Source organism: Myxine glutinosa, chromosome 6 (assembly GCF_964187855.1).
Source record: "Myxine glutinosa chromosome 6, kmMyxGlut1.1, whole genome shotgun sequence".
NCBI lineage: Eukaryota > Metazoa > Chordata > Myxini > Myxiniformes > Myxinidae > Myxine > Myxine glutinosa.
The window spans coordinates 11,368,305-11,393,988 of NC_136266.1; the positions used below are offsets into that span (position 1 = coordinate 11,368,305).

Sequence of the window (25,684 nt, forward strand, 5' to 3'; positions counted from 1 at the left end):
TGTCACGTGTCTAGCCCCACGGAGCTCGATTTTCCATTTTCTCCCCAAGGTCAAGGTCACACACAAGGTCACTAAATTTAGAAAAGTCGATTTTTGATGGTTTTATTACATTGTTCGCTTCCTGATAGGGTGAAATGTCGTACATGTTTTTATATTATCACATACATCATGAAATACAAGTTTCCCAACAAATTTCAGAATCTTCGACCTTTGACCTTTGAAGGTCGCAAAGGTCAAATTTTCAAAGTTGTCGGAATCTAACTGAATTTTCGGTATTGTGTAGCTAACTAACCTCATAACTGATTATACATTATTTTCTATCTCATTTCAAGGTCAGTAACCTTCGTTTTGACATTTCAAGGTCACAAAGGTCAGATTTTCAAAGTTGTAGGAATCAAACCGAATTTTCGGTATTGTGTAGCTAACTAACCTCATAATTGATTATACATTATTTTCTATCCCATTTCAAGGTAGGTAACCTTCGTTTTGACATTTCAAGGTCACAAAGGTCAAATTTTCAAAGTTGTCAGAATCGAACCGAATTTTCGGTATTGTGTAGCTAACTAACCTCATAACTGATTATACATAATTTTCTATCCCATTTCAAGGTCAATAACCTTCATTTTGACATTTCAAGGTCACAAACGTCAAATTTTCAAAGTTGTCGGAATCAAACCGAATTTTCGGTATTGTGTAGCTAACTAACCTCATAACTGATTATACATTATTTTCTATCTCATTTCAAGGTCAGTAACCTTCGGTTTGACATTTCAAGGTCACAAAGGTCAAAATTTCAAAGTTGTCGGAATCAAACCGAAGTTTTGGTATTGTGTAGCTAACTAACCTCATAACTGATTATACATTATTTTCTATCCCATTTCAAGGTCAATAACCTTCATTTTGACATTTCAAGGTCACAAACGTCAAATTTTCAAAGTTGTCGGAATCAAACCGAATTTTCGGTATTGTGTAGCTAACTAACCTCATAACTGATTATACATTATTTTCTATCTCATTTCAAGGTCAGTAACCTTCGTTTTGACATTTCAAGGTCACAAAGGTCAAATTTTCAAAGTTGTCGGAATCAAACCGAATTTTTGGTATTGTGTAGCTAACTAACCTCATAACTGATTATACATTATTTTCTATCCCATTTCAAGGTCAATAACCTTCATTTTGACATTTCAAGGTCACAAAGGTCAAATTTTCAAAGTTGTCGGAATCGAACCGAATTTTCGGTATTGTGTAGCTAACTAACCTCATAACTGATTATACATTTTTTTCTATCCCATTTCAAGGTCAGTAACCTTCGGTTTGACATTTCAAGGTCACAAAGGTCAAAGTTTCAAAGTTGTCAGAATCAAACCTAATTTTTGGTATTGTGTAGCTAACTAACCTCATAACTGATTATACATTATTTTCTATCTCATTTCAAGGTCAGTAACCTTCGTTTTGACATTTCAAGGTCACAAAGGTCAAATTTTCAAAGTTGTCGGAATCGAACCGAATTTTCGGTATTGTGTAGCTAACTAGTCTCATAACAGATAATACATTCCTATTTATATATTTTCAATGTCGGTTTTTACCTTTGTCATTGAATACCGCTCGCCCGTGAACCATCGTCGTCTCCTGATTTGTTGTTATTATTGTTGTTGGATTGCCACAGACAGTTTTCTCGAACAAGCCTGTGGCACGGAGACAAGCCATCAATCTCCCAGGAGTGACCCAGAGGTCCTCCACATCGAGGATGGTGTACCCCCGCCTTCACAAAGTCAGGGTCACGACAAAATTAGAGAGAGAAAGAGAGAGCGAGACAAGAGGGAAAAGACCGGTCCATGGGGATCGATCGGCTCTCTGACCGTGACCGCGCTTCCCTGACGAATCGGTAGCAGGGAAGAATGGAGAAGACTTCGCCCCCGACTTCCATTGGGGGGTACAACCACCGCGAAGATGCATTCCCGGTAGTTGCAGGAGTTTATGTAATTGGACTTTGTGTCGCTTTACATACTAGACACTTTGATTTTGCAACATCTAGGAAAACCATTGACTGTAGATGTAGATCTTGTGTAAAGGAACTTTTATGAAGATGAACTGCTTGGTTTGGTGAAATAAAAGATGATTGTCGGATTCGTGATGTTTATCATGAGTAATTATGTCGATGTGATTAAACATACCAAGTGCAACTTGGTATAGGTTATACATGATATTTCACTGTATCCATAGGGATTTGCACGAAACCGCTACCCTTGGGGCCCAGGTATAAAATACTTTCCTCCACTGCCAATTGGTGAAAGTGCAAATGGCAAAGATATTTTTAAAAACTAAATAATTGTTTGAAAGGCAATATATAGATACGTACAGTCGTGCTGGGGGTGGGGGGGGGGGGGGCAAAAGCACTTAAAACCAGGATCGAAACACCTGATGAAATGCACCTGGGGAGACCACGCCCACCCATTGTTTCATCCTTTGCATCGCTCACGCAAACTGTGCCTTACAGCATGGCAGGATGCCAGGCACGCCCACCATGACCGACGTTATGCCAGGATGCACCTGGGGAGACTACGCTCACCTATTGTTCCCCGTCTTTCATTGTTTTCACAAAACTAAGGAGGGAATGAAATGGGAATTGGTTTTCATTTGCAGTGAGTTTCTATCCAAGAGGATCATCCCATTGAGAACAGGAAGCATTTGTAGATGTTTGACAAGATTAGTTGTTGCATTAATAATGTGATTTTATCAACTACGAGTTGATACGAGTGGAATAACCGCCGTGGGAAAAGAGATGCTTCTGATGTTTCGAGCGTTAAGAGAGTGCGCAGGTGCAGGCCGACACGAGTTTCCATAAACATTCACATTCCATCACGTCTTCTTACAAAGATATTTGATATCAAAAGCCTACACTTCACTACCAATCAGGGAGATAAAAAGGAACCCAACACACGGCCTCCACAATGAAAATGAACAAGGAAAAGCATTTGCTAATTCAGGGTAAATGATTTTACATCGTATACGGAGGTGAATTTGAAAATTTGAGAGCAATCGCATCGAGTAATCTGTCAAGTTTTTAAAATTTGATTTAGGCCAAACTGAAAAAGTATCAACCAACTGTTGAATAAGAGATCATGGAATCTTGGTACAGTCGGTCTGATGTATATCAACAATAGATATCTGATGTTTATGATAGATATCTTGTATTTTGTATGATATGTATGATATTTCACTATAACCTTGATATTTGTGAAACCTTGTATAACCTATAACCATGGTGCAGGTGTCTATAACCATGTAACCATGGTGTATAACCTATAACCATAGGTGCATTGTATAACCTATAACTTGTATAACCTATAACTATAATATCATGTATAACCTATAACGTATAACCTTGTATGATATTTCACTATAACCGAAATATATATATTCACTTTCACTATTTCACGATAATAACATAAATACAAATGTGACATAATTATATATGATTATATATATGTATGATATGTATGATATGTATGATATGATATGTATGTTTGTATGATATTTTGTATGATAGATATCAATAAATATCTGATATCTGATTATCTAATGTGTATCAACAAAAAGTATTGTTATGTCCGGGTATAGAGGAATATGTAGATCCAGGTAGATCTGCAGAGGTAGGTACTCGACTGTCGTGATAGGGAATCTACCTGTAATAAGTTCTATGTTTAGCTGGATGTCGGAATAAGTTGCATCTGTGTCCCCGCCACGAGGGGGCGGGGCATGCTAGTTAGTAGAGGGATTATGGGTAAAATTCCCTTGTGTGTCGTTCCCTCTGTGAACAACCCAGTGTCCCTTATGGCAATACATCCTATAGACACTTAGATAGATCCATTAGTGCACACATTAATTAATTCCCCTCCACCACAAAAAGACTTACAGGAAGAACAGGCAGGAGGCCAGATCGGGGCACCGCCGATGGGGCCGCAGCCAGCCACATCACCAGCTGGCATAGCAACAAACATCGTGCAAAGCAGGCTGTAGCTACGCCCAGGAGAATGTGTGATTGGTTGGGTGAGAAGCTGGCCACTGATTGGTGAAAGGAAGGTGGAAGGAAGCGGCACACTGATTGGCCACCAACCGTGGACACCTAGGCCAATCAGTGCGGAAGGCGCAAAACCACTACTTAGAAGCAGGTCGTTGATTTGAGGGGAAGGGCCGGTGACGGCAGAAGGCGGGAAAAGACCACAAAGAAGCGAGGGACTGATTGGTACCGCGAGAGAACTGACGTCAGACCACGGGGGACAAAACGACTCGCTCGGGGCATTCTGGGTTCCTCTTCCCTGCGTTCTTCCCTGGTCGTCGTCGTCGTTCGTGGTCGTCTTCCCTGGGTTATTTGTGGTGCTCTTGGTGCTTGGGCTTGGTTTTGGTCTTGGTGCTCTTGGTGCTTGGAGCGAGGCTTGGTGCTTGGAGCAAGGCTTGGTGCTACGAGCAAACGGGACCTCGCGTGCATCCGACGAGTGGGCGAGCAAGGCGTGCCGCTGAGCAGACGAGACCGGGGCGAGCGGGTGGTTCAGGGCCTGGCAGCGGGTGAGTGGGGGCACATCGAGGCCTTTCTTCGCGCCAACCAGAGTTGCGTCGGATGACGCACTCGAACATCGACCCGGCGCTACACTGCCAGACAGATAAGCTCGCATTCACAAATACACGACGGGACATTTATTTTATTCAATCTCCCATTGTTGTATCCGAAGTCTGTGAGTGGGGACGTCGCAACCTAGAATTTAGTTTTATCACCGCGTTTCCCTGTCCCAATATTTATTTTGAAGAAACTATTATTTTACCTTTCATTCCAAATCCCGTGTTCGTGTGAGATTAATTTGCAGGGTTGAAGACTGCTCGGGTCACGTCAGGTAAGAGCTCGCTGCTTCTTCCTCTTCCTTCTTCCTCCCATGCTTGCATAGTAAAAATCCGTAATTGATCGTCGCCTCCATTAAAGTTCGTTTGGCCATCCGCCAGCCCACAATATTAACTGAGGGCATTCACACGACAGTATCAACCAACTCTTGAATAAGAGGTCATGGAATCTTGTTGCAGTCGGTCTGATGAATGACCATCGTAGAAAAACCAATACATTCCCCGCAGACTGGCAAACAAAACCATTGTTTCGTTTAATCGGATCGAACTAAACCGAGAATCAAAGACCCAGAACAAACAAACATCGCAAATGTGAGTGTTCCAACAATGGGTTATCCTGACCAGAGGCTTTGTTTCATTATTTTCTTTCATAGGAGGAAGTTACCGCGGCATATAGGGAGGGATGTACCGAGCAAGGCAATGGATGATTAAACAAAGGAGAAGGGGTGAATTAACATGGTAACTTATAGGTTATAATCTGAGAGCTCGGAAGAAAGGAAGGGTTAATGAGGTAGAGAAGATTACAGGTGAGATGATGATACGAGATGTTGGTGCACTCTGCCAACATGAATCCCTGAACGATACCGTGGAATCGCATCGTCTTTGGAATGCACCTTCATCGGTCGAACAAAAAAGGAATGAAAGTGTGGAGCTGAAGAGTAACTCTGGACTTTAGGAGTTGAACATGATGGAGATAGTGGAATAATGTGCATATCCTTGAGGATCTGGGGAAGGTGGGAAGGTTGAAAGAGCAGAGGGAGTAAGACCACAATACAAATAGTAAAAAAAAAAGACAGACAGAGCGAGGCCGCTAACCAGTTTGTGATGCAAGAGCAGCTTCAGCTTCTTTTTGGATATATCAATGATATTAAGAGCTTTGGATTATACAGGATGCAGTAGATGATGGTGAGACGTGGGGACCGTAGGGAAAAGCAATATTCCATTGAGATACGGACAAAGGTCTTGGATGACATGAGAAGTTCAGATTTATGAAGAAGTTCAGAAGCTGTGGACAAGTTGGGACAGATTACACAGTCCTTGGCAGTTATCTCCAGTAAACAGCCAGACTTTTCCATGACGTGGTGGTTCACCAACACCAGGCAGAGAGTTTTGGTCCTTGACAAGTACATGATTTGAGGAGCAGAGTGGTGTAGAAGAGCAACAGGAGAGTTTGGCTACAAAGGTAGACGGTACGAGCTCCAGGAGTGATGACATGGCAGTTACAGTGATCCGGTATGGAAAAATTACAGATCGAGTCAAACGCACAGAGTCTCAGATGGCCTTAGTTGCAATACCATGGCAGGTCGTTGCAGAGCTCATTCACACAGCGAGTTGGTCCAGTGGCCGATGAAGTCCTAGTTGAGGAATAAAGAGTTTAAAAGATGGAAGGATGATCCATAAAAGTGGACATAGAGGTACAAATGGAGTCGTCATCATTGGTGAACTACACACCATGCACACAAACGTTGCAGAGGGGAATGTGGAGCTAGAGGTATCCGACGGGGTTTGGTGGTGTTATGTGGAACATTGAGTGAGCGGGTGGACATGGGTCACTCCTGTTAAACCAGAAGACAATAGCTAGTGAAACACACAGATGAGTCACACAGCGAGAGGAAATATCCTGTTAAATATCTGGAGCAACAGCAGCAACCCGTAATGATCGCTTGGGACAGAGACCTTCAATGTATAGGGTGCACATTGTCAGTAAACGGAGCAACAGTAGTTGAGGGTGGTGGTGGTGGTGTGGAGGAAGTGTTCTCAAAATAAATTACTAAAAACATCTCACAGAGCGGATAAATCGGCATGCACTCACAAATAAATGTCTATTAGAAAGACAGATACCTGTGTTCATCGCTCGGTCACAGGTAGTTGAATTATTCTTGGTCAGCTTAATAAGCCAAATAATAAATGCTGTGTTGTATATTTTGTTTAATTTCAGGATATCATGTGGAGAGCTCACAGGTTGTTTGTGTTTCCCATTTACCGATGACGGCATTCGTGGTGCTAGCTCAAAAACAAAGGGTGACGCCTCAAGGTGGAAAAGGCCTCAATAAGCCAAGTCACGTCTGACATCGACGTGTGACATCGACCCTCGCCAGGACGTGTTTTTAGTGATTTTAAGGCTTTTGTGTTAAAACAAACATGGCGGACGAACCACGTGACCGATGACATCATCATTATTATTTTTTCCCCCACCAATTTATCCATAGATGACGCTCAACAAATTTCATCTTGATCGGATGAAGTTTTGTACTTGTCGAATTATGACGTCATAATGGAGGACCCTATGACATCATCATTAAGATATTTTATTCCCCATGGAGAGTTCTTTACAATGAGTCATGTCTCAATTCTTTATATCAGCGCTTTCAGAGGTATCGAGGTGCAAAAACGTCATCACTATTGTCTTCATAAAAGGGATAATACTCTATTTGGCTGTGCAGAGACAAAGTGGAACACACCCCCTTGCAAGTAATCAACAGGTGGAAACATATTCCAACATCCCAGTTATTAGTTATTCCTGTAATGCCGCAAGTGTTGAAACCATAAAATATAAAGCTTTGGAAATGTGCACCAAGCATCGTTTTAACGTTTTGAGAACAAAAGCCGTTTGCTTGTCAGTTTCCAATGAAATATGAACGAGTTAACGATGTGACGTCACACCTGAACACTTTAACAGGAAAAACTTAACATGCTGTATAATGTATATGAACGACTCAAAATGACCTTTGATCTACTGTAATGGTGGAACTGCAGTCCCTAATGGAGCTAACTGCTGGCGTTTGTGGGTATCTGTGTTTGTGGGTATCTGTGTTTGTGGGTATCTGTGTTTGTGGGTATCTGTGTTTGTGGGTATCTGTGTTTGTGGGTATCTGTGTTTGTGGGTATCTGCGTTTGTGGGTGTCTGCGTTTGTGGGTGTCTGCGTTTGTGGGTGTCTGTGTTTGTGGGTATCTGCGTTTGTGGGTGTCTGCGTTTGTGGGTGTCTGCGTTTGTGGGTGTCTGCGTTTGTGGGTGTGTGCGTTTGTGGGTGTCTGCGTTTGTGGGTGTCTGCGTTTGTGGGTGTCTGCGTTTGTGGCTGTCTGCGTTTGTGGCTGTCTGCGTTTGTGGCTGTCTGCGTTTGTGGCTGTCTGCGTTTGTGGGTGTCTGCGTTTGTGGGTATCTGCGTTTGTGGGTGTCTGCGTTTGTGGGTGTCTGCGTTTGTGGGTGTCTGCGTTTGTGGGTATCTGTGGTTGTGGGTATCTGTGTTTGTGGGTATCTGTGTTTGTGGGTATCTGTGTTTGTGGGTATCTGTGTTTGTGGGTATCTGCGTTTGTGGGTATCTGCGTTTGTGGGTGTCTGCGTTTGTGGGTGTCTGTGTTTGTGGGTATCTGCGTTTGTGGGTGTCTGCGTTTGTGGGTGTCTGCGTTTGTGGGTGTCTGCGTTTGTGGGTGTGTGCGTTTGTGGGTGTCTGCGTTTGTGGCTGTCTGCGTTTGTGGCTGTCTGCGTTTGTGGCTGTCTGCGTTTGTGGGTGTCTGCGTTTGTGGGTGTCTGCGTTTGTGGGTGTCTGCGTTTGTGGGTGTCTGCGTTTGTGGGTGTCTGCGTTTGTGGGTGTCTGCGTTTGTGGGTGTCTGCATTTGTGGGTGTCTGCGTTTGTGGGTGTCTGCGTTTGTGGGTGTCTGCGTTTGTGGGTGTCTGCGTTGGTGGGTGTCTGCGTTTGTGGGTGTCTGCGTTGGTGGGTGTCTGCGTTTGTGGCTGTCTGCGTTTGTGGCTGTCTGTGTTTGTGGCTGTCTGCGATTGTGGCTGTCTGCGTTTGTGGCTGTCTGCGTTTGTGGCTCTCTGTGTTTGTGAGTGTCTGCGTTTGTGGGTGTCTGTGTTTGTGGCTGTCTGCGTTTGTGGGTGTCTGTGTTTGTGGGTGTCTGCGGTTGTGGGTGTCTGCGGTTGTGGGTGTCTGCATTTGTGGGTGTCTGCGTTTGTGGGTGTCTGCGTTTGTGGGTGTCTGCGTTTGTGGCTGTCTGCGATTGTGGCTGTCTGCGTTTGTGGCTGTCTGCGTTTGTGGCTCTCTGTGTTTGTGAGTGTCTGCGTTTGTGGGTGTCTGTGTTTGTGGCTGTCTGCGTTTGTCGGTGTCTGTGTTTGTGGGTGTCTGTGGTTGTGGGTGTCTGCGGTTGTGGGTGTCTGCGTTTATGGGTGTCTGCATTTGTGGGTGTCTGCGTTTGTGGGTGTCTGCATTTGTGGGAGTCTGCGTTTGTGGGTGTCTGCGTTTGTGGGTGTCTGCGTTTGTGGGTGTCTGCGTTTGTGGGCGTCTGGGTTTGTGGGCATCTGCGTTTGTGGGCATTTCCGTTTGTGGGCGTCTGCGTTTGTGGGCGTCTGCGTTTGTGGGTGTCTGCGTTTGTGGGCGTCTGCGTTTGTGGGTGTCTGCGTTTGTGGGTGTCTGTGTTTGTGGGTGTCTGCGTTTGTGGGTATCTGTGTTTGTGGGTGTCTGCGTTTGTGGGTGTCTGCGTTTGTGGGTATCTGCGTTTGTGGGTGTCTGCGTTTGTGGGTGTCTGCGTTTGTGGGTGTCTGCGTTTGTGGGTGTCTGCGTTTGTGGGTGTCTGCGTTTGTGGGTGTGTGCGTTTGTGGGTGTCTGCGTTTGTGGGTGTCTGCGTTTGTGGGTGTCTGCGTTGGTGGGTGTCTGCGTTTGTGGGTGTCTGCGTTGGTGGGTGTCTGCGTTTGTGGCTGTCTGCGTTTGTGGCTGTCTGTGTTTGTGGCTGTCTGCGTTTGTGGCTGTCTGCGTTTGTGGCTCTCTGCGTTTGTGAGTGTCTGCGTTTGTGGGTGTCTGTGTTTGTGGCTGTCTGCGTTTGTGGGTGTCTGCGTTTGTGGGTGTCTGCGTTTGTGGGTGTCTGCGGTTGTGGGTGTCTGCGGTTGTGGGTGTCTGCGTTTATGGGTGTCTGCATTTGTGGGTGTCTGCGTTTGTGGGTGTCTGCGTTTGTGGCAGTCTGCGTTTGTGGGTGTCTGTGTTTGTGGGTGTCTGCGTTTGTGGGTGTCTGCGTTTGTGGGTGTCTGCGTTTGTGGGTGTCTGCGTTTGTGGGTATCTGTGTTTGTGGGTATCTGCGTTTGTGGGTATCTGCGTTTGTGGGTATCTGCGTTTGTGGGTATCTGTGTTTGTGGGTATCTGCATTTGTGGGTATCTGTGTTTGTGGGAATCTGTGCTTGCGGGTATCTGTGTGTGTGGGTATATGTTTGTGGGTATCTGTGTTTGTGGGTGTCTGTGTTTGTGGGTATCTGCATTTGTGGGTATCTGCGTTTGTGGGTATCTGCGTTTGTGGGTATCTGCGTTTGTGGGTATCTGTATTTGTGGGTATCTGTGTTTGTGGGTATCTGCGTTTGTGGGTATCGGCATTTGTGGGTATCTGCGTTTGTGGGTATCTGTGTTTGTGGGTATCTGTATTTGTGGGTATCTGCGTTTGTGGGTATCTGCGTTTGTGGGTATCTGTGTTTGTGGGTATCTGCGTTTGTAGGTATCTGCGTTTGTGGGTATCTGTGTTTGTGGGTATCTGTGTGCACTGTGCCGTGAAGACTTACCACCAGGTTTCCGATGACCAGGACTATCATGAAGACGATGATGCATTGCCAAGTGCTTACGAGCTCCATGCACACCCACATGTTTTCTATCCACTCTCCGCAAAGGATTCGGAATATGATGAGCAAGGAGTGGAAGAAATCTCTCATGTGCCAGCGGTATGGTTTAAGGTGGTTCAACTTCACACAGCTGGGTTCTTCACAATACTTCTTCCCGAAGAGTTGCACGCCCACGACAGCGAATATGAAGATGATCATGATGAGAACGATGGTGAGATTTCCCAACGCCCCGACAGAGTTCCCGATGATTTTTATGAGCGAGTACATGGTTGGCCAAGACCTCGCCAGCTTGAACACCCGGAGCTGAAAAACGTAGTGGCAATTAGCTTACAGAACAAGTTAAGTGGTACAATATTTCATTACTAAAAGCAAAAGTGCATGTGTGCGTGGGTATGTGTGCGTGTGCGTGCATATGTGTACATGTGTGTGCGTATGTGTGCGTGTGTGTGCGTATGTGTGCGTGTGTGTGCGTATGTGTGCGTGTGTGTGCGTATGTGTGCGTGTGCGTATGTGTGCATGCGTATGTGTGCGTGTGCATGTGTATGTACGTGTGTGTGCATATGTGTGAGTGTGAATGCGTGTGTGTGCATGTGTGTGCGTATGTGTGCGTGTGCATGTGTATGTGCGTGTGTGTGCGTATGTGTGAGTGTGCGTGTGTATGTGTGTGTGTGTGTGTGTGTGTGTGTGAGTGTGTGTGAGTGTGTGTGTGTATGTGTGTGCATGTGTGTGTGTGCATATGTGTGCATATGTGTGCGTGTGTGTGCGTGTGTGTATGTGTGTGCGTATGTGTGAGTGTGTGTGCGTATGTGTGCGTGTGTGTGAGTGTGTGCATGTGTGTACGTGTGTGTGTGTGTATGTGTGCGTGTGTGTGCGTGTGTGTACGTGTGTGTGTGTGCATGTGTGTGCATGTGTGTGCGTGTGTGTGCGTATGTGTGCATATGTATGTGTGTGCGTATGTGTGCATATGTATGTGTGTGTGTATGTGTGTGTGTATGTGTGCACATCCGTCACTTTATTCTAAAGTGTTCCTGCTGTCGTAGCACAATAAAAATTGTGTAGTTGGAAAGCCAATTACGATTTACTTGCTTGGAAAGCCAATAAAAATATTTGTCTGTTTCATCATAAAGATGCTCGTTTTCAAAAGCCCATGTTTCAGTGATGGAAGAAGAAGAAGCAGGACATGGAGCTTTGTCGTCGCGGTTCCAATGGTATGACAGCAGCAACCCTTTAGAATAAACTGTGACGGACATGGAAGGAGCACACAAAGTAATATATAGTAATACTTCCTGAAACAATTCAAAATATATATAATAGAACACGGAAAGAACACACAAACAATAAAAAGCACAGCCACGCAGATAATAACACAACAACTGCGTGTTATAAAATAGCTTTTTTCAGGTGTTTTACTTATTTTTCCTTCATCATTGAGTTGGCAATCACAGATAGACACGCAATATGTTTGTGAAGATGAACATGCTGTCTTTTGATTAAACCCATCAGCGAAGCGACAGGTACGCACGCCCAGTGAACGCAGTAATTGAACTAAAATGGCACTCGGTGGAGCGCATACCTCCACCAGGTAGAACAGTTGATGTTTTGTATCCCACTGATAGGCCGGATCTGGATTCGGACCTGAACCAACATATAATCGGCTTGTTCTTGTCACCTAACCACCTCGTCCACCAAGATTAGTCATAACTCGTCCATAACTTTTGAGATATCGTACTATGTATCACTTTTGGCCCGATCTCTCAATGGTGAAGAATCACTTACAAAATTAAATAATTCTCGCATCCGAATCCATATTCAGATCTTCACCAAAATCGATTCGTCCTTGTCACACACACAACCTGTCCACCAATTTGAATCACACACAATCTCCGGTCGGTGCATTTCCGGTTGCTCGTCCATATGTGATCAAACTATACAATTGGACCTCACCAGCCGGAATGAGCGCAGAACGGATAGGCCTTCAACGTCGACCAGGGCAAACTCCACCAAGCTGAGAGTAACGATGCACGAGTCGAAGATATTCCACTTGTTCTGAAAGTAGTAGAACGGGTCCAAGGCGACCAGTTTGAGCAGCATCTCAATGATGAAGATTATTGTGAAGCACTGTGGGGGAAGTTATAACAGCTCCATTTCAATCACATCGTCGCTCAATTGTCTCACTTATTACATCCATAAAATAATACTAAGGTATATGGCACAGGGTAGTAGGGCAGAGTTGCTTCCATAAACGTACAGCCGCAGTGATGTCACATTGTCACCTGTTGAGTATTCAAGCAACACAAGCACCATTATAGATCACTTCACTTGGTCAGGGGTAATCTATTTGTTATATATGTACCATGGGTGCTCTTTATTTATTATGTATGAGGACTCTTTATTTATTATGTATGTACTGTCAATTAAATTCAGAAAAGGGAAGCAACGGTGGATGATCGGAGGATTCCCCCATCCATACCTATAATCTTTATCACCCCATTAACCCTGCCTAACATACTTAACTTACAGGTAAGTGTGTTTCCTCCTCTCCTCTTTTTAATGTTCGTTCTTTCACCCGTGTTTTGCCAATGGGGTTTTCCCGCTACCCTACTGTGAGTTCATACCCTCTGAGTCTCTGACACCTTGCACAAGTATAAAAAGGGATTATCTACCAGGTTTAACGGTACGTTGGAAAAACCATGAACCCCAAGAATTTCGGAGCAATCAAATAAATTGCTTTAGGATTTCTCTTTGGGTGTTTTTGTTAGATTCCATTTTCAATTTATTGCATCACAGGTAAATAAAGAGGTTTGTAGGTTAATAGGGGAGGTACCAAAAGTAGGACATTGTAATTTGATTTTTATGTAATGAGCAGGTGCCCCAATAATGCGTACTTTGAAACGAGTCCTTGATGGGTCTCATTCTCTTTGGATGTGTTTGTGAATTTGCCAGAACTTGCCATTTGTGAAAATTAGCAAAAGGTATTCCATAAAGAAACAAGAAAGTGCAATCAGAGATTGCAGATCCTCGCCAGGACGTGTTTTTAGTGATTTTAAGGCTTTTGTGTTAAGACAAACATGTCGGACGAACCACGTGACCGATGACATCATTATTCCCCCCTCCTCCCCACCCCCCCATCAATTTATCCATAGATGACGCTCAAGAAATTTCATCTCGATCGATGAAGTTTTGTACTTGTCAAATTATGACGTCATAATGGAGGCACCTATGACATCATCATCAACATCGTTTATTCCCCATGGAGAGTTCTTTACAATGAGCCACGTCTCAATTTTTTCTATCAGCGCTTTCACAGGTATCGAGGTGCAAAGTTTTTCAAAGATGGCGCCCGTACCACGTGACCTTTGACGTCATAGTTATCATTAAAAATTCTACAGGAGGCGCACCTATGGTGAAAATTTCCTGTTAATCGGACCAACAGTTGCAGAGAAAATCATATTTATTCTGTGCAGACAAACAAACAGACAGACAAACAAATACAGACAAACAGACAAACAAACGGACTCAAATGCAATACCCTCTCCTCTGGTGAGGGTAACAAGAACAACACTCGGTAGAGCGCATACCTCCACCTGGCTGAACAGTCTACATTCTGTATCCCACCGATAGGCCGGATCTGGATTCCGCCCTGAACTAATATCGAATTGGCTCGTTTCTTTTTACCGACCAAATCATCTCCCAGGTTTTGTCACAACTCATCCACAGCTAGAAAACATCATCGTACTTTTACAATAGCAAGAAGGACATTAGGGGACGACAGACGACTAACGGAGCATGGGCGATCGGAATTTAGGATCCCAGCATCACCAGGCTCGTGCGCACATGGGAACTCCGAGCAGGTCGAGCCAAGTAGTTACATCTACTGTATAAGAGAGATGTTTGTCTGTGTGTGTGTCTGTCTGTTTGTGTCGCCATTTTTCTCAGAGTTGGCTGAACGGATCTTCGTCAAACTTTCAGAGGTTCATCAGTGAGTGCCTGGGAGTGTCTTAGGCAAAAAAAAACTAAAAATTGAAAAAATATATACTGTATATTGAAATATATATATAGATATATTGGAAAAAAAAAAGTTTGTTTTTTTTGGAGTAAAAATAATAATAATAATAATAATAATAATCGCTCGACAGTGCCGAAGCCTTTTTTTATTAATGACAGTTATATGCAAGTACACATTCGCATAAATAAATACAAAACAATCACCAGACATTTGAATACAAGTAAATCAAACAATTCCGGAAGTGTACGAAGTTGTTAGTACGGCCTCTTCTTCTTCCTGTTCGGCATCACACTTAACGCAGAAACGGGATGAACGCCACATTCATCAGCATATGTTTAACGAAAAGGCGATGAACCCCCTTCCTACCCAACCTCCCACCCTCCCCCCTCCCCCCTCCCCTTCGGCCCCCCTCCCCTCCCCTCCCCTTCGTCCCCCCTCCCCTCCCCCCTTGCCTTCATCCCCCCTCCCCTCCTTTCCCCTTCCTCTCCCCTTCCCTCCGCCTCTCCCCCCTCCTCTCCCGCTCCCCCCTCCCCTCCTCCTCCTTCCCCGCCCGGCAACGCAAGGTACTTCTGCTAGTATGTCATGAAAGAAAAACGGATTGAACAACTCGAGCTCTCATCCAGGAGCCGATACTTGATGAGCGGCCCTGTCGAGTACTCTCGACTAAATTACAGCGAATCCCTCCGAACATGCCAACATTACCGTGTTCCCCGCTGAAAGGATGTTCTGAAAGAGGGGAAAGGTGGGGTGATGCTCCATTGCCATGAAAACGGTATTGAGAACGATGCATATGGTAATAGTAAGGTCCATGAATGGGTCCGTGACCACCATCTTTGCCAAGCCCTTGATACGAAGCCACCGTGGACTGCATTCCCAGATTAGAAATTTGAGTACGAAGGCTTTCCAGTAAGGAGGGCATTTTGGCTTTGATCTCTCTGTAACACAGCAAAGCAGCCATCTTGAGGCACTCAGATGAATGTACGAGAAGCATGGCGCAAACATTTCCTGCAACACAATGCTAAAAGCTCTATTAATGCTTAATGGTGCCAAAGGAGGCCTCTCCAAAGAACAAAAGGTATCTTTCAAATGGTGCGGCTTCCTTTTCAAAAGGTACGAGCATTTGAACTGCACGATCGTGTTCTTGATTATTTGGGAAAACGAATCATTTAAGCAAAATACAAATCAAATATTTGTCGAGCTTCCGAGTACATTGGGTACAGTTTCTGTTTGCGTTACCACTTCCGTGTTTGCGGCCTCACCGGCCATGGCGCTCAGCGCTCTCTTCCTGGTGTTTGGATCCTGCAACATTTCTGGAGGTAGTTGTACGGAGCTCGATCGAATCCTTCTCAGGCCGTCGTTCTCCTGTGGAAGAAAAGGTCGCTCGTGGGTTCAATGTGGTGTTTCGTTCAACGTCATTGCTCTAAATGTTCACGTCTTTGCTATGAATTTAAGATGTGACCACTATCTTACTATAATTCACCAAATGTCCGTCTGTCCGTCTGTCCGTTCGAAGGTACCGCAAAAACGGCTCAACCGATCGCAACGATATTTTGGGTGGGTATTCCTGGGACCCCTTGGAGTAAAATAGGCTGTATTGTTTTTCCAATTTTTCCAAGTTTTCCAATTTTCCAATTTTCCAGTTTTTCCAAACACGATGGAATAATATTTACCGATATGAACAATGATGTGGCTTTTATTGAAATTCTACAAATACTGTTTAGATTTTGATGACGATTACGAACCTGCAGCGAATGCGGAAGTGGACAGATGACGGCAATGTGCGGGTTTGATAATATCCAAATACAACCGTCATTCAATCGTAATGTTAAATCGTTAAACGTTAATCGTGTTAATCGTTTTGTTAAAGTATCAATTGATGATTGGAATTGAGTGAATACAATTACGATTTTGAATTCGTAATTGTATTCACCCAACCGTACGGAACTTCACATCAGGATTTAAATATTTGTTTATGTCACGAATGTTGTTAAAAGTTTATTTTTTATATTAATGTTATTTAATTTGTGATTTGAGTTATGCTGTTTGGAATGAAAAAAGAGATATCGAGTTGAAGCGAATGACGAAATGCCATGACGGTTTCTACTTTCTAAACGTGAATTCACGGATCGCCATATGCAGATTCGCCATTGACTGGATTTGGAACACACGTACCTGTTTGTTTGCGAACGGGTACGTTTTTCATGGAAGTCCTTCACGAACTTGCTGTCCATGTCTGACGTGCGACTGAAGGTGCTACAGGAATGTGGAATTTATTGGTTTCATGCTTTAGCATTCGCCGTTTCTGCATTGTCTGTTTGCTTCTGGCCTCCCACCCGGGCGTAGCACGGGTACCTCACTTGTGTGACAAATCCTCATTTGCCTCTAATATATCTATCTATTTCAGTGGGAGTCAATATGGTGGTTGCATCCTGACGGTGTGGATATGCTGGCGATGCCGTGTCCTCATAGATTAGGGAAATACTTTTGGAATTCGGTTAGGATATATCGGCCTACAATGGCCTACTGTTTTCGAATGGCATCTTCATGACAATCATTGCTTTGTTGACGTCTTTTGTCTGTTTTGAGTGACGACATCCCTGAGCACGAACATGAAAGGTAGGCCTAATGCAAACACAATCAATGGCTCAATGAGTGGATAAAGGTATGTCAAATGAAAAGTAACTTAGGTGGAAATCCACAATGATTAAAGAAACCTTTTTTCCTGACATTTTAAACCAAACATTTGCGTTTCTCCAAATTGGACACGTATCCCAGTATTTCCCTGATGGCGGTTATTGATGCAAACGAGAGATTTATAGTTTTAAAAGCGTGTCCGAAATTTGTAAGTAATGAATCGTGGTATGGGGTTCTATGGAGGCGGTCGGAGGGTAAATACAAAGCGGGGATCGTGTACGCACCGGTTTCAGGTTGTAGTTGTCACTGCGCTGGCTCGTCACACTGCTCAACCTTCCCCCGATCTCCGGCTGGATGGACAACTCGTGCAGGCTGTGATGCCTGTTGATCTGCGGACCGGTCGCCGAGTAGGAGACGCCATCCTCTGGGAATGTGAACACGCTGGAGATGCTGTCGCGTTTCGGGGTGCGTGAAAAAACAATGGACAGCAGCGACTGGAAAAGGATGGGAATGCAGTGTCAAGAAAAGGAACGAATCTTCATTGAGTGGCAATGAGCAAAAGAATGCCTTCCCAAGGACATATCACATCAAAGTCTACCATTCCTAAGTAATATATCCCAGATCCAGTCTGGAAGTTATCTCTGAGACAACCGTCTGACCTAATTTGAAGGACAGGGCAATGTGGGTTCATTAACTGATTAGTAATAGTATTTGCTTGGATTAATCCACAATGAAAGCGCCAAACTCAAAGTCACACGCATCATGCCATGCTACATATATGTCAACGTGACAACACGACCCAAAAGTCTACATTAAAGTTCTCAACGATAGGTAATTCCTCTACAATGCACCATCAATTCGGAAAAAAAAATGGTCCCACTATTGAGGTTTCCGCATGTCAATACTATGGAGTATATGGACTGCCAGTCAAAAGGGGCAATGTATTTTTTTTTATTGTATACAAGATCGAGGCTCATGTAAGAGCTAAGATTAATTACAAAAAGACAAACCGACACATAAAACATAAGATAAAGGGAGCGGGAGACAAGATGGGGAGAGAGAGGGAAGCACACAAGTAGAAACAGCACAGAGCAGGGACATCGGGAGATCTGTGGGAGGGAGAGGGCTTGGGGGGAGGAGGCATGCGAAGAGGGGGGGGGGGGGGAGTGGGAGAAGTATAAAACACATGGACACTGCTAGGACTTCCAGGAAAGAAGTTGTTATTTCAAAAAAGTGGATCTGGGGTGAATTAACGGGGGTAGAAAAGATCAAATGCTGTTCACATACATATACACATGTAATGTAAACATGTATAATGTTCAAATACATATCCATCAGGTCACTTTAACACCTGCAGTCCTGGACAGGACCATTTGTCTTTCTAAAAACGTATTTTTATACAAAAAGTGCAGAAGAGAATCCAAGCACTTGGACAAAAGTAAACACACAAAACGTCAGGCAAACCACGAAGGTTCCCAATCATACAAAGCATGTCAGAACAATACTCGGGCACCTCGGCCCCCGGGCCAGAATACTCAGTGTTTACAATAAACACACAGTGTTTGTGCCTTCAGGCATCAAGAACAAGACTAAATGGTTAATATGGAGCTTGGGAAAATATGGTCCTGACAAGCATCAATAGACAACATAAATGCAAGGGAGCTGGAAACACAAAAACCTTCATTAGCAGACAATTGGATACAGAAGAAGAAGAGAAAAGAAAGATCAGTAAAGATAAATGTGTTTTTCTAGCCACGATGAGTGGATTACCCGCTCACTTATTCATTCATCTATGCAGGTTCATTCATGGAATGGTGTTTTTCACACGTGTAAAATAAATCAAATACGTTTTCAACGGCATCAGTATCTTTACAAGATGTCCACAAATCCCGAGGCAAAGCCGAACCACCAGAAAATGATGGAGCCCAGCAGGCCCAGGCTGAACACGAACCACCATGCACAAATCTGTAAAGTTTTGATGTCGTGTAACAGAACTCACTTCTGACTTCTCAGTCTTCTCTTCTGGAGCAAGCACGTAGATCTTCCTGGATGTGAGTTGAGGTGTTTCGCAGGTGTTGCTCTGCAGTCTCTGATCCTCTCCGTCGTCTCTCTCCAAAGCCTTTTGACTCTTCCGTGTCTTCAAGCTACTGCCTGCACTACTTGCAGATTGAGTCCTCGACTTCCCAGAAGATTTTCTTCTGGTAGCATTGTCCTCCTGTGAAGTCACAAAAGATAAGAAGATTTCAACAAATGCAACTTAAATTGTTTGGTGTATTTGATCAACCTGTTTGGTATTTCACCTGAACATGCACAGTAGCTCTGATTCTGGGATCCCAATAGACTGTGTTCAATTGTCCTGCATTGTATTCTCCAATTCCTGTGTAGGTACACTGACTGATGGCTCCTGGTGTCCTTGCGCTGCATGTGATGCATGTACAAGCTCCTCCATGAGCCTTAGCCACAATTTTGAAAATAAAGGAAGCAACGTATACATTATCCCATTAAAAAAAGTTAGTATAGCTAAAATCACCGAGAACATACTTCATCTTACTATAATTCACCAAATGTCCGTCCATCTGTCTGTCTGTCCGTCCGTTCGAAGGTACCCCAAAAACGGCTGAACCGATCGTAACGATATTTTGGGTGGGTAATCCTGGGATCTCCTGGAGTAAAATAGGCTATATTGTTTTTCCAATTTCAGCTTAGGCCTCCAGCATTTTCAGGTTTGGACTCCCGCGTAACGTTATTTTCCCGGGTTCCGCACAAACGGCTGCACCGATCGCTGCACAGCTGCACCGATCGGCTGCACCGATCGGACTCAGTGACCTCGGACTAAGACCTTTTAGAAGGACATGGGTTGAATCCCTGCTTGAGAGAATGCCAACCCCCTCCCCGCCATCACGGTCGTCTCTCCAACTCACAATCCCATGAGATATGCGGAAAGGACGACCCAAAACCAATTATCTTCTTTTTCATTCGTATATAAACATCATTAAAAGTAAATAATGACCTCGGCCAAAGTTCAAACGACGTAAGTTTAATCTCTACATGAGAGAATTCCACATAGCTATTTGGGCGGTGTATAAGCTAACAGATCGCTGTCTCCATCGATCTAGCCAAGGCCGTAACACCTATCGGCTCAAAAACCTTTTAACTGTTGACTTGGTAGTTTTTACAATGAAGGAAACATTAACAATGTTGTTAAAAGTTTATTTTGTGATTAATTTGTGATTGGAGTGATGTCGTTTGGAATGAAAAAAGAGATATCGAGTTCAAGTGAATGACGACATGCCGTGATGGTTTCTACTTTCTAAACGTGAACTTCGCGGATCGCCATATGCAGATCCGCCATGGACCCACGATCGATGTTTCTATATGTGAACGTACCCATTTGTTTGCGAACGGGTACGTTTTTCATGGAAGTCCTTCACGAACTTGCTGTCCATGTCTGACGTGCGACTGAGGGTGCTACAGGAATGTGGAATTTATTGGTTTCATGGTTTAGTATTCGCCGTATCTGCATTGCCTGTTTGCTGCTGGCCTCCCACCCGTGCGTAGCACGGTTATCTCACTAGTTCCGGTAATGCAACAGGCCAGAAACAATCTACTAGTGTAGTTAGTGCAGGATGTACACTTTGTGTTACTTACTATTGAACGAAGACAATCCTGAAATTCTTCGTCATCTGCTTTGATGTTTAGCTGCTCCAGCATATTCTTGGATTCCGCCTCTTCCTCCGCCTCTTCGTTTTCCGAAGCTCGTTCTTGGTCCTCGTATGCCTTGGCTACCACTGCCAAGATCAGGTTAATGAGATAGAAGGAGCCCAGGAAGATCACCATGATGAAGAAAATCATGTACACCTTCCCAGAAGCTCTCAGCGTCTGTGGGCAGAGATGTCACATCATCGGAATATCGTGCACAACGTTATCGAAATAATCACATAAAATTCCTCAAAAAGATGTCTTTCATTGCTGTGCTGTTACATTTGCAAAGCGAGACTTTCGAAAGGACGTACGAATGCAAAATGAGGCCTTTGTGTGAGTTTACACTGACTCGGGTCTGCTCGGTGGATACTTTTAACCTGCCGTTGCTGGTGATAAATCTAGAATTCAAATAATCTTTTCAACATAATTTTCAGCATTTAAATGAAAGAGTGCAAATTCCGAAATGGTTAACCATAATTGTTCTGTTCCTAAATGTAAATCGTACTCTCAGAAATATAGGAATATGAGACATATCCATGGAAGAGTACATGCACAAGCCCCAGATGCGTCCTTCCCATCGATGTTCAGAAGAACCTAATCCAGGTACACAGTCCATTCACTGATAGCGATCCGTCGGTGGATTGTGTAGCACGCACCCTTCCACTCGGGCCTTGCACAGGTCCACATGGTCGGGAGTTTGTACTACGAGCAGCTGCACGTTCGGCAACCCAACAAAGTCCTCCAAGTCTTTCGTTGTGCAGAGGCACAGCCCTTTCTTTCAGGTACTTTTCCAGGTATGTTCAGCTTCTTTCAGAAGCTTTTTCAGCTATTTAATGTTACCATCCATATCTCGCACACACGATATACGTTCTGCAGCCCTGATGACCCCGGTCTCCTGTGATTGCTGCGCATGCGCAACGAGCATTCTGGGGTGGATTACGTCATTTCGAAAGTCCCATATTTTAGATAATTATCGAGAGGACATTTTGTTTTTGAGGAAGTAAGTGACTTACCTATGTAAAACTTACCTTCTGGAAGAGATTTTCCCAGTAGTCTTGCGTCATCAGTCGAAACAATGACAAAAAGGCCCAACCAAAATTGTCATAATTGGTGTATCCATAATCGGGATTTTCTCCCACTTTTAAACACATGTATCCTTCTGGACATTGCCTGAGGAGTAACAATATTCCATCACAGAGGCCTTAACCAAACACGTTCAAGCCAACGAGAGAGCGAACATCAGCACGACACTCACCCGGCCATTGAGGAATTCCCACACAGTAACGAAACGTTATCCAGCTTGTAGTAATTATCTGCAACATTCGGACAAAAAAATTGAACACCACCAACAACAATGATAGCGAGTACAAAGTTTTGTGAGAAGAGGAAGAATCGTGCAGACATTGCTTCTATATTCGAGGCATACCCTCATTCCGGATGTAATGTTCGGTCTCGTTGTCCCACGTGACGTCATCTCTTTCTTTGTCGGCGCTCCACGGCGGCGGCCATCGTACGCACTTGTGCTTCAGATTCCCCATGAAGAGCTGAAGACCCACAAGGGCGAAGATGCTGAGGCAAAAGATGGTGAGTATTGTGACGTCGAGAAGTTTCTTCACAGACTGAATCAGGGCCCGTACGATGATCTTCAACCCTACACAACGCACGACACATCACACTCCTTAGGAAGAGAAATTTCCAAGAGATCTTTGCTTCAGTGAATGGTTAAATCATCTTTGTCATACAATACAATATTTCACTCACTCACCGCAGGCAGGTTGGTGGTCTTTCTGTCTTCTACCGACTCCTCTCCGGCCTTGCCCCCCCCAGCTCTCTCTGTGCTCTGTCCCCCAAATATTCCTGCAGGTCGCACAAGATCTGCCTGCAACCCTCTTATGGTTAAACTGCCAAAATCAAGACTCTCTGCTCACCTTCACTCCTTCATTCCTCTTTTCTCCCACCTCTGGAACAAACTCCCTCACTCTCTTCAATCCTACTCCACCCTCCAGGTCTTTAAAACAGCTGTTCACCACCATCTCTTATCTTCCCCCATCCAAAACCTTGATCTTTTCTATCCCCGCTAATTTCACCCCAATTCCACTTTTTTGAAATACCAACTTTTTTCCTGGAAGTCCTTGCAGTGTCCATATGTTTTATACCTCTCCCACCTCCCCCCAAGCCCTCTCCCTCCCACAGATCTCTCGATGTCCCTGCTCTCAAATGTTGTGTTTGTGTCCTTCCCCCTCTCTCCCCATCTTGTCTACCGCTCCCTTTATTTTGTGTTGTTTGTGTCGGTTTGTCTTTCTGTGTGATTAATGTTAGCTCTTTCACGAGCCTCGATCTTGTATACAAAAAAAAAAGAAAAAAAGTACAGATACATTCAAAGTACACCGCCCCATGCCAAATAATTAAATATCCTACAGCGTGGCATTGCAGGGGCGCCCCCAACGCCCGGCAATACCGCAGTGCAGCTCATAGAGGCTGCATTGGGAGGGAGAGGTGTACACTAATTGATTGATTAAATGTACAATTAAAATCAATAAAAGATTATCACAAAATATTTTCTTAATCCAGTTATTGGCTAATCGCATAACTAAACCACGAGTGCTTCATCCGAAGATGTATCTTTTAGAAATTTAATCAAATAAGTCATTAATAAAAAATTTAATAATTAATTGATTAATCAATAAGTAATTCATTGATTAATCAATAAATAATGAATCGATGAAATGATTAATGAATTAATCAAAAATATCCTTGATAGCCACATCACTTGGTCACTCATGTCCAAATATTAGCTTCGGAGCTCAAAAGGTGCCTGAGATATTGGCCAAATGAGAAAGAAAATAAATAAATGATTAATAATGAAAATAAATAAATAATAATCATTAAAAAATTAAATTATTAATCAATTCGGTCAGAGAACACATAAACCACCACCATTTCATCAGAATCTGTAACTTAAAAAAAAAAAAATTTTAGTCATTAATCGAATAATTAAATAATTAATCGATTAATTGATTAATTGATTAATTAATAAATCAAAAATAGCCATTGCAGCCAAATCACCTTGTCATTGGCATGTCCAAATATCAGCTTCCTAACTCAAAAGGTGCCTGAGTTAATGGTCAGAAGAGAAAGGAAATTTAATTAATTAAATAAGTACTTAATTAATCGCTAATAATTAAATAACTCCTCAATTTATTGATTAATCAAAAAAAAAAATACAGTTTTTGACAAAGGACTTGCTCACTACTGTGCCGAAATTTCAGCTTCCTAGCTCAAAGGATGGCTGAGATATCGTCCGGACAAACAAACAAACAAACAAACAAGAAACAAAACAAACAAGAAAGAAAACAAACAAAAAATAAAACAAACAAACAAACAGAGTGAAAACTGAGTACTCCCTTTCAGCGTGCGTCACTGCCGAGCCCCCTTCGGTGCCCGGCAATGACGATTTGCAATGCCTGGAGATGGCATAGGAAAGGTGCGATGTACAAAAATAGTGTTTGCATTCACAGAAATGGAAATATTTCATGTAACTGAAGTGATACACAAACATTATCCGACATGATGGTGCAGAGGTTGCCTTGAAATCGTCTTGTCTGTGTTGGATTCCCGACCACGTTACATTCTGTCCGATTAGCACTTCCCAGGTAGAGCATTGCATCACCTGGTGCGGTGTCCGTCGGACCGGACGTTAAGCCGGCTGTCACACCTGCTAGCATTAGTTGGTGGACGTTGAAGATCCCACTGCATTTTCACGAAGAGCAGGTGAGCTATCGCCAGCATCCTGAACAAATTACAAGTTCCTGTCCTGACTACCACCGTTAGGCAAAGGCAAACCACCCAGTGCAATCCTTTATATGGAGATGCCTTGGCTGTGCTTAACCTGTATAGATTATACTTGTGCTTCAGATTTTCCAGGATATACTGAACGGGATATTTCGTACATGATCCCTTTGTCTGACACAGATCATTACACTTGGGTTTCTTCCTACCATACAGTACAATATTGTGCAACATTGTTCCAAACATGGCCTTCTATAATGGAGCCAAGTCGTTTGCTCGTCGTGTAACTTCCTTGTATCCCAAATAAACCAAAACACTCTAATTCATGTTGACATGTGTACTGCGTGGAGGTCTAGCAGTGTTCGAGAGGGTTCCTCCAGCCTCCATGCCAATGAGACATTATTTCAGCACATTGGCTGTTCGCTTGGACCCATTGTCTTGTTCAATGAGTCACGTCCCTGCGGGAACTGCATCATGTGTCAGAAAAACTGCCTGGACTTGTGAGCATTCAGGGCATCACCAAGTTCATGGAGATCACTGGTGCTATTGGCTGAGATGTGATTCCAAACTTGTACTGATCCTCCTCCATGCTTCACTGTACATGTTGTACATATACTACAGTCAAATGGTGCTTCTTCAGCAGCAGTTTCCAAGCAGCTGCACGTGCACTCATTACACTCTCAGTTAATGTCTATATGTTGCTGTTCATCGGATAAAATTGTCTCCTGTATTTAGAGCAAGGTCCAAAGCAAAAGCTAAACACAACCACTGTCTATTCTTATATAATAATAATACACAGACTTGGTATTTAATATGGAATACTTTTTTTTTCTTGACTTGGGTTTACTTTCTTACCTCAGTAAATCAATCTGGTGAGTTTCTTTTACACTTTGGTGATTTATTTGTTAAAAGAACCATGTCACTGATTGTCTGTCGCAGCAATAAGTCAACAACAGGATTATATCACAAGTGGCGTGGCAAAATGTATGGACAGGTGCATTTGATGATTGGCTTCACAGTCGGGTATACAAGGGTTTTTGCGTTCTGTATTAGTGGAAAACAAC

General features: G+C 43.7%; 1 protein-coding gene across 1 annotated transcript in view; it reads right to left on the bottom strand.

The window, feature by feature from the left end:
- Positions 1–25,684, bottom strand: part of LOC137429583 (sodium channel protein type 3 subunit alpha-like) — a 192,099-nt gene that overhangs the window by 151,319 nt on the left and 15,096 nt on the right. Inside the window, exons 4-13 of the mRNA XM_078779597.1 lie at positions 22,258–22,482; positions 22,087–22,144; positions 21,860–22,001; positions 20,778–21,008; positions 19,129–19,344; positions 17,414–17,623; positions 15,755–15,857; positions 15,198–15,430; positions 12,434–12,607; positions 10,433–10,792 (exon numbers count right to left, since the gene is read on the bottom strand). Coding sequence (XP_078635723.1) covers positions 10,433–10,792; positions 12,434–12,607; positions 15,198–15,430; positions 15,755–15,857; positions 17,414–17,623; positions 19,129–19,344; positions 20,778–21,008; positions 21,860–22,001; positions 22,087–22,144; positions 22,258–22,482 — 1,952 coding nt within the window. The remainder of the gene's footprint in view (positions 1–10,432; positions 10,793–12,433; positions 12,608–15,197; positions 15,431–15,754; positions 15,858–17,413; positions 17,624–19,128; positions 19,345–20,777; positions 21,009–21,859; positions 22,002–22,086; positions 22,145–22,257; positions 22,483–25,684) is intronic.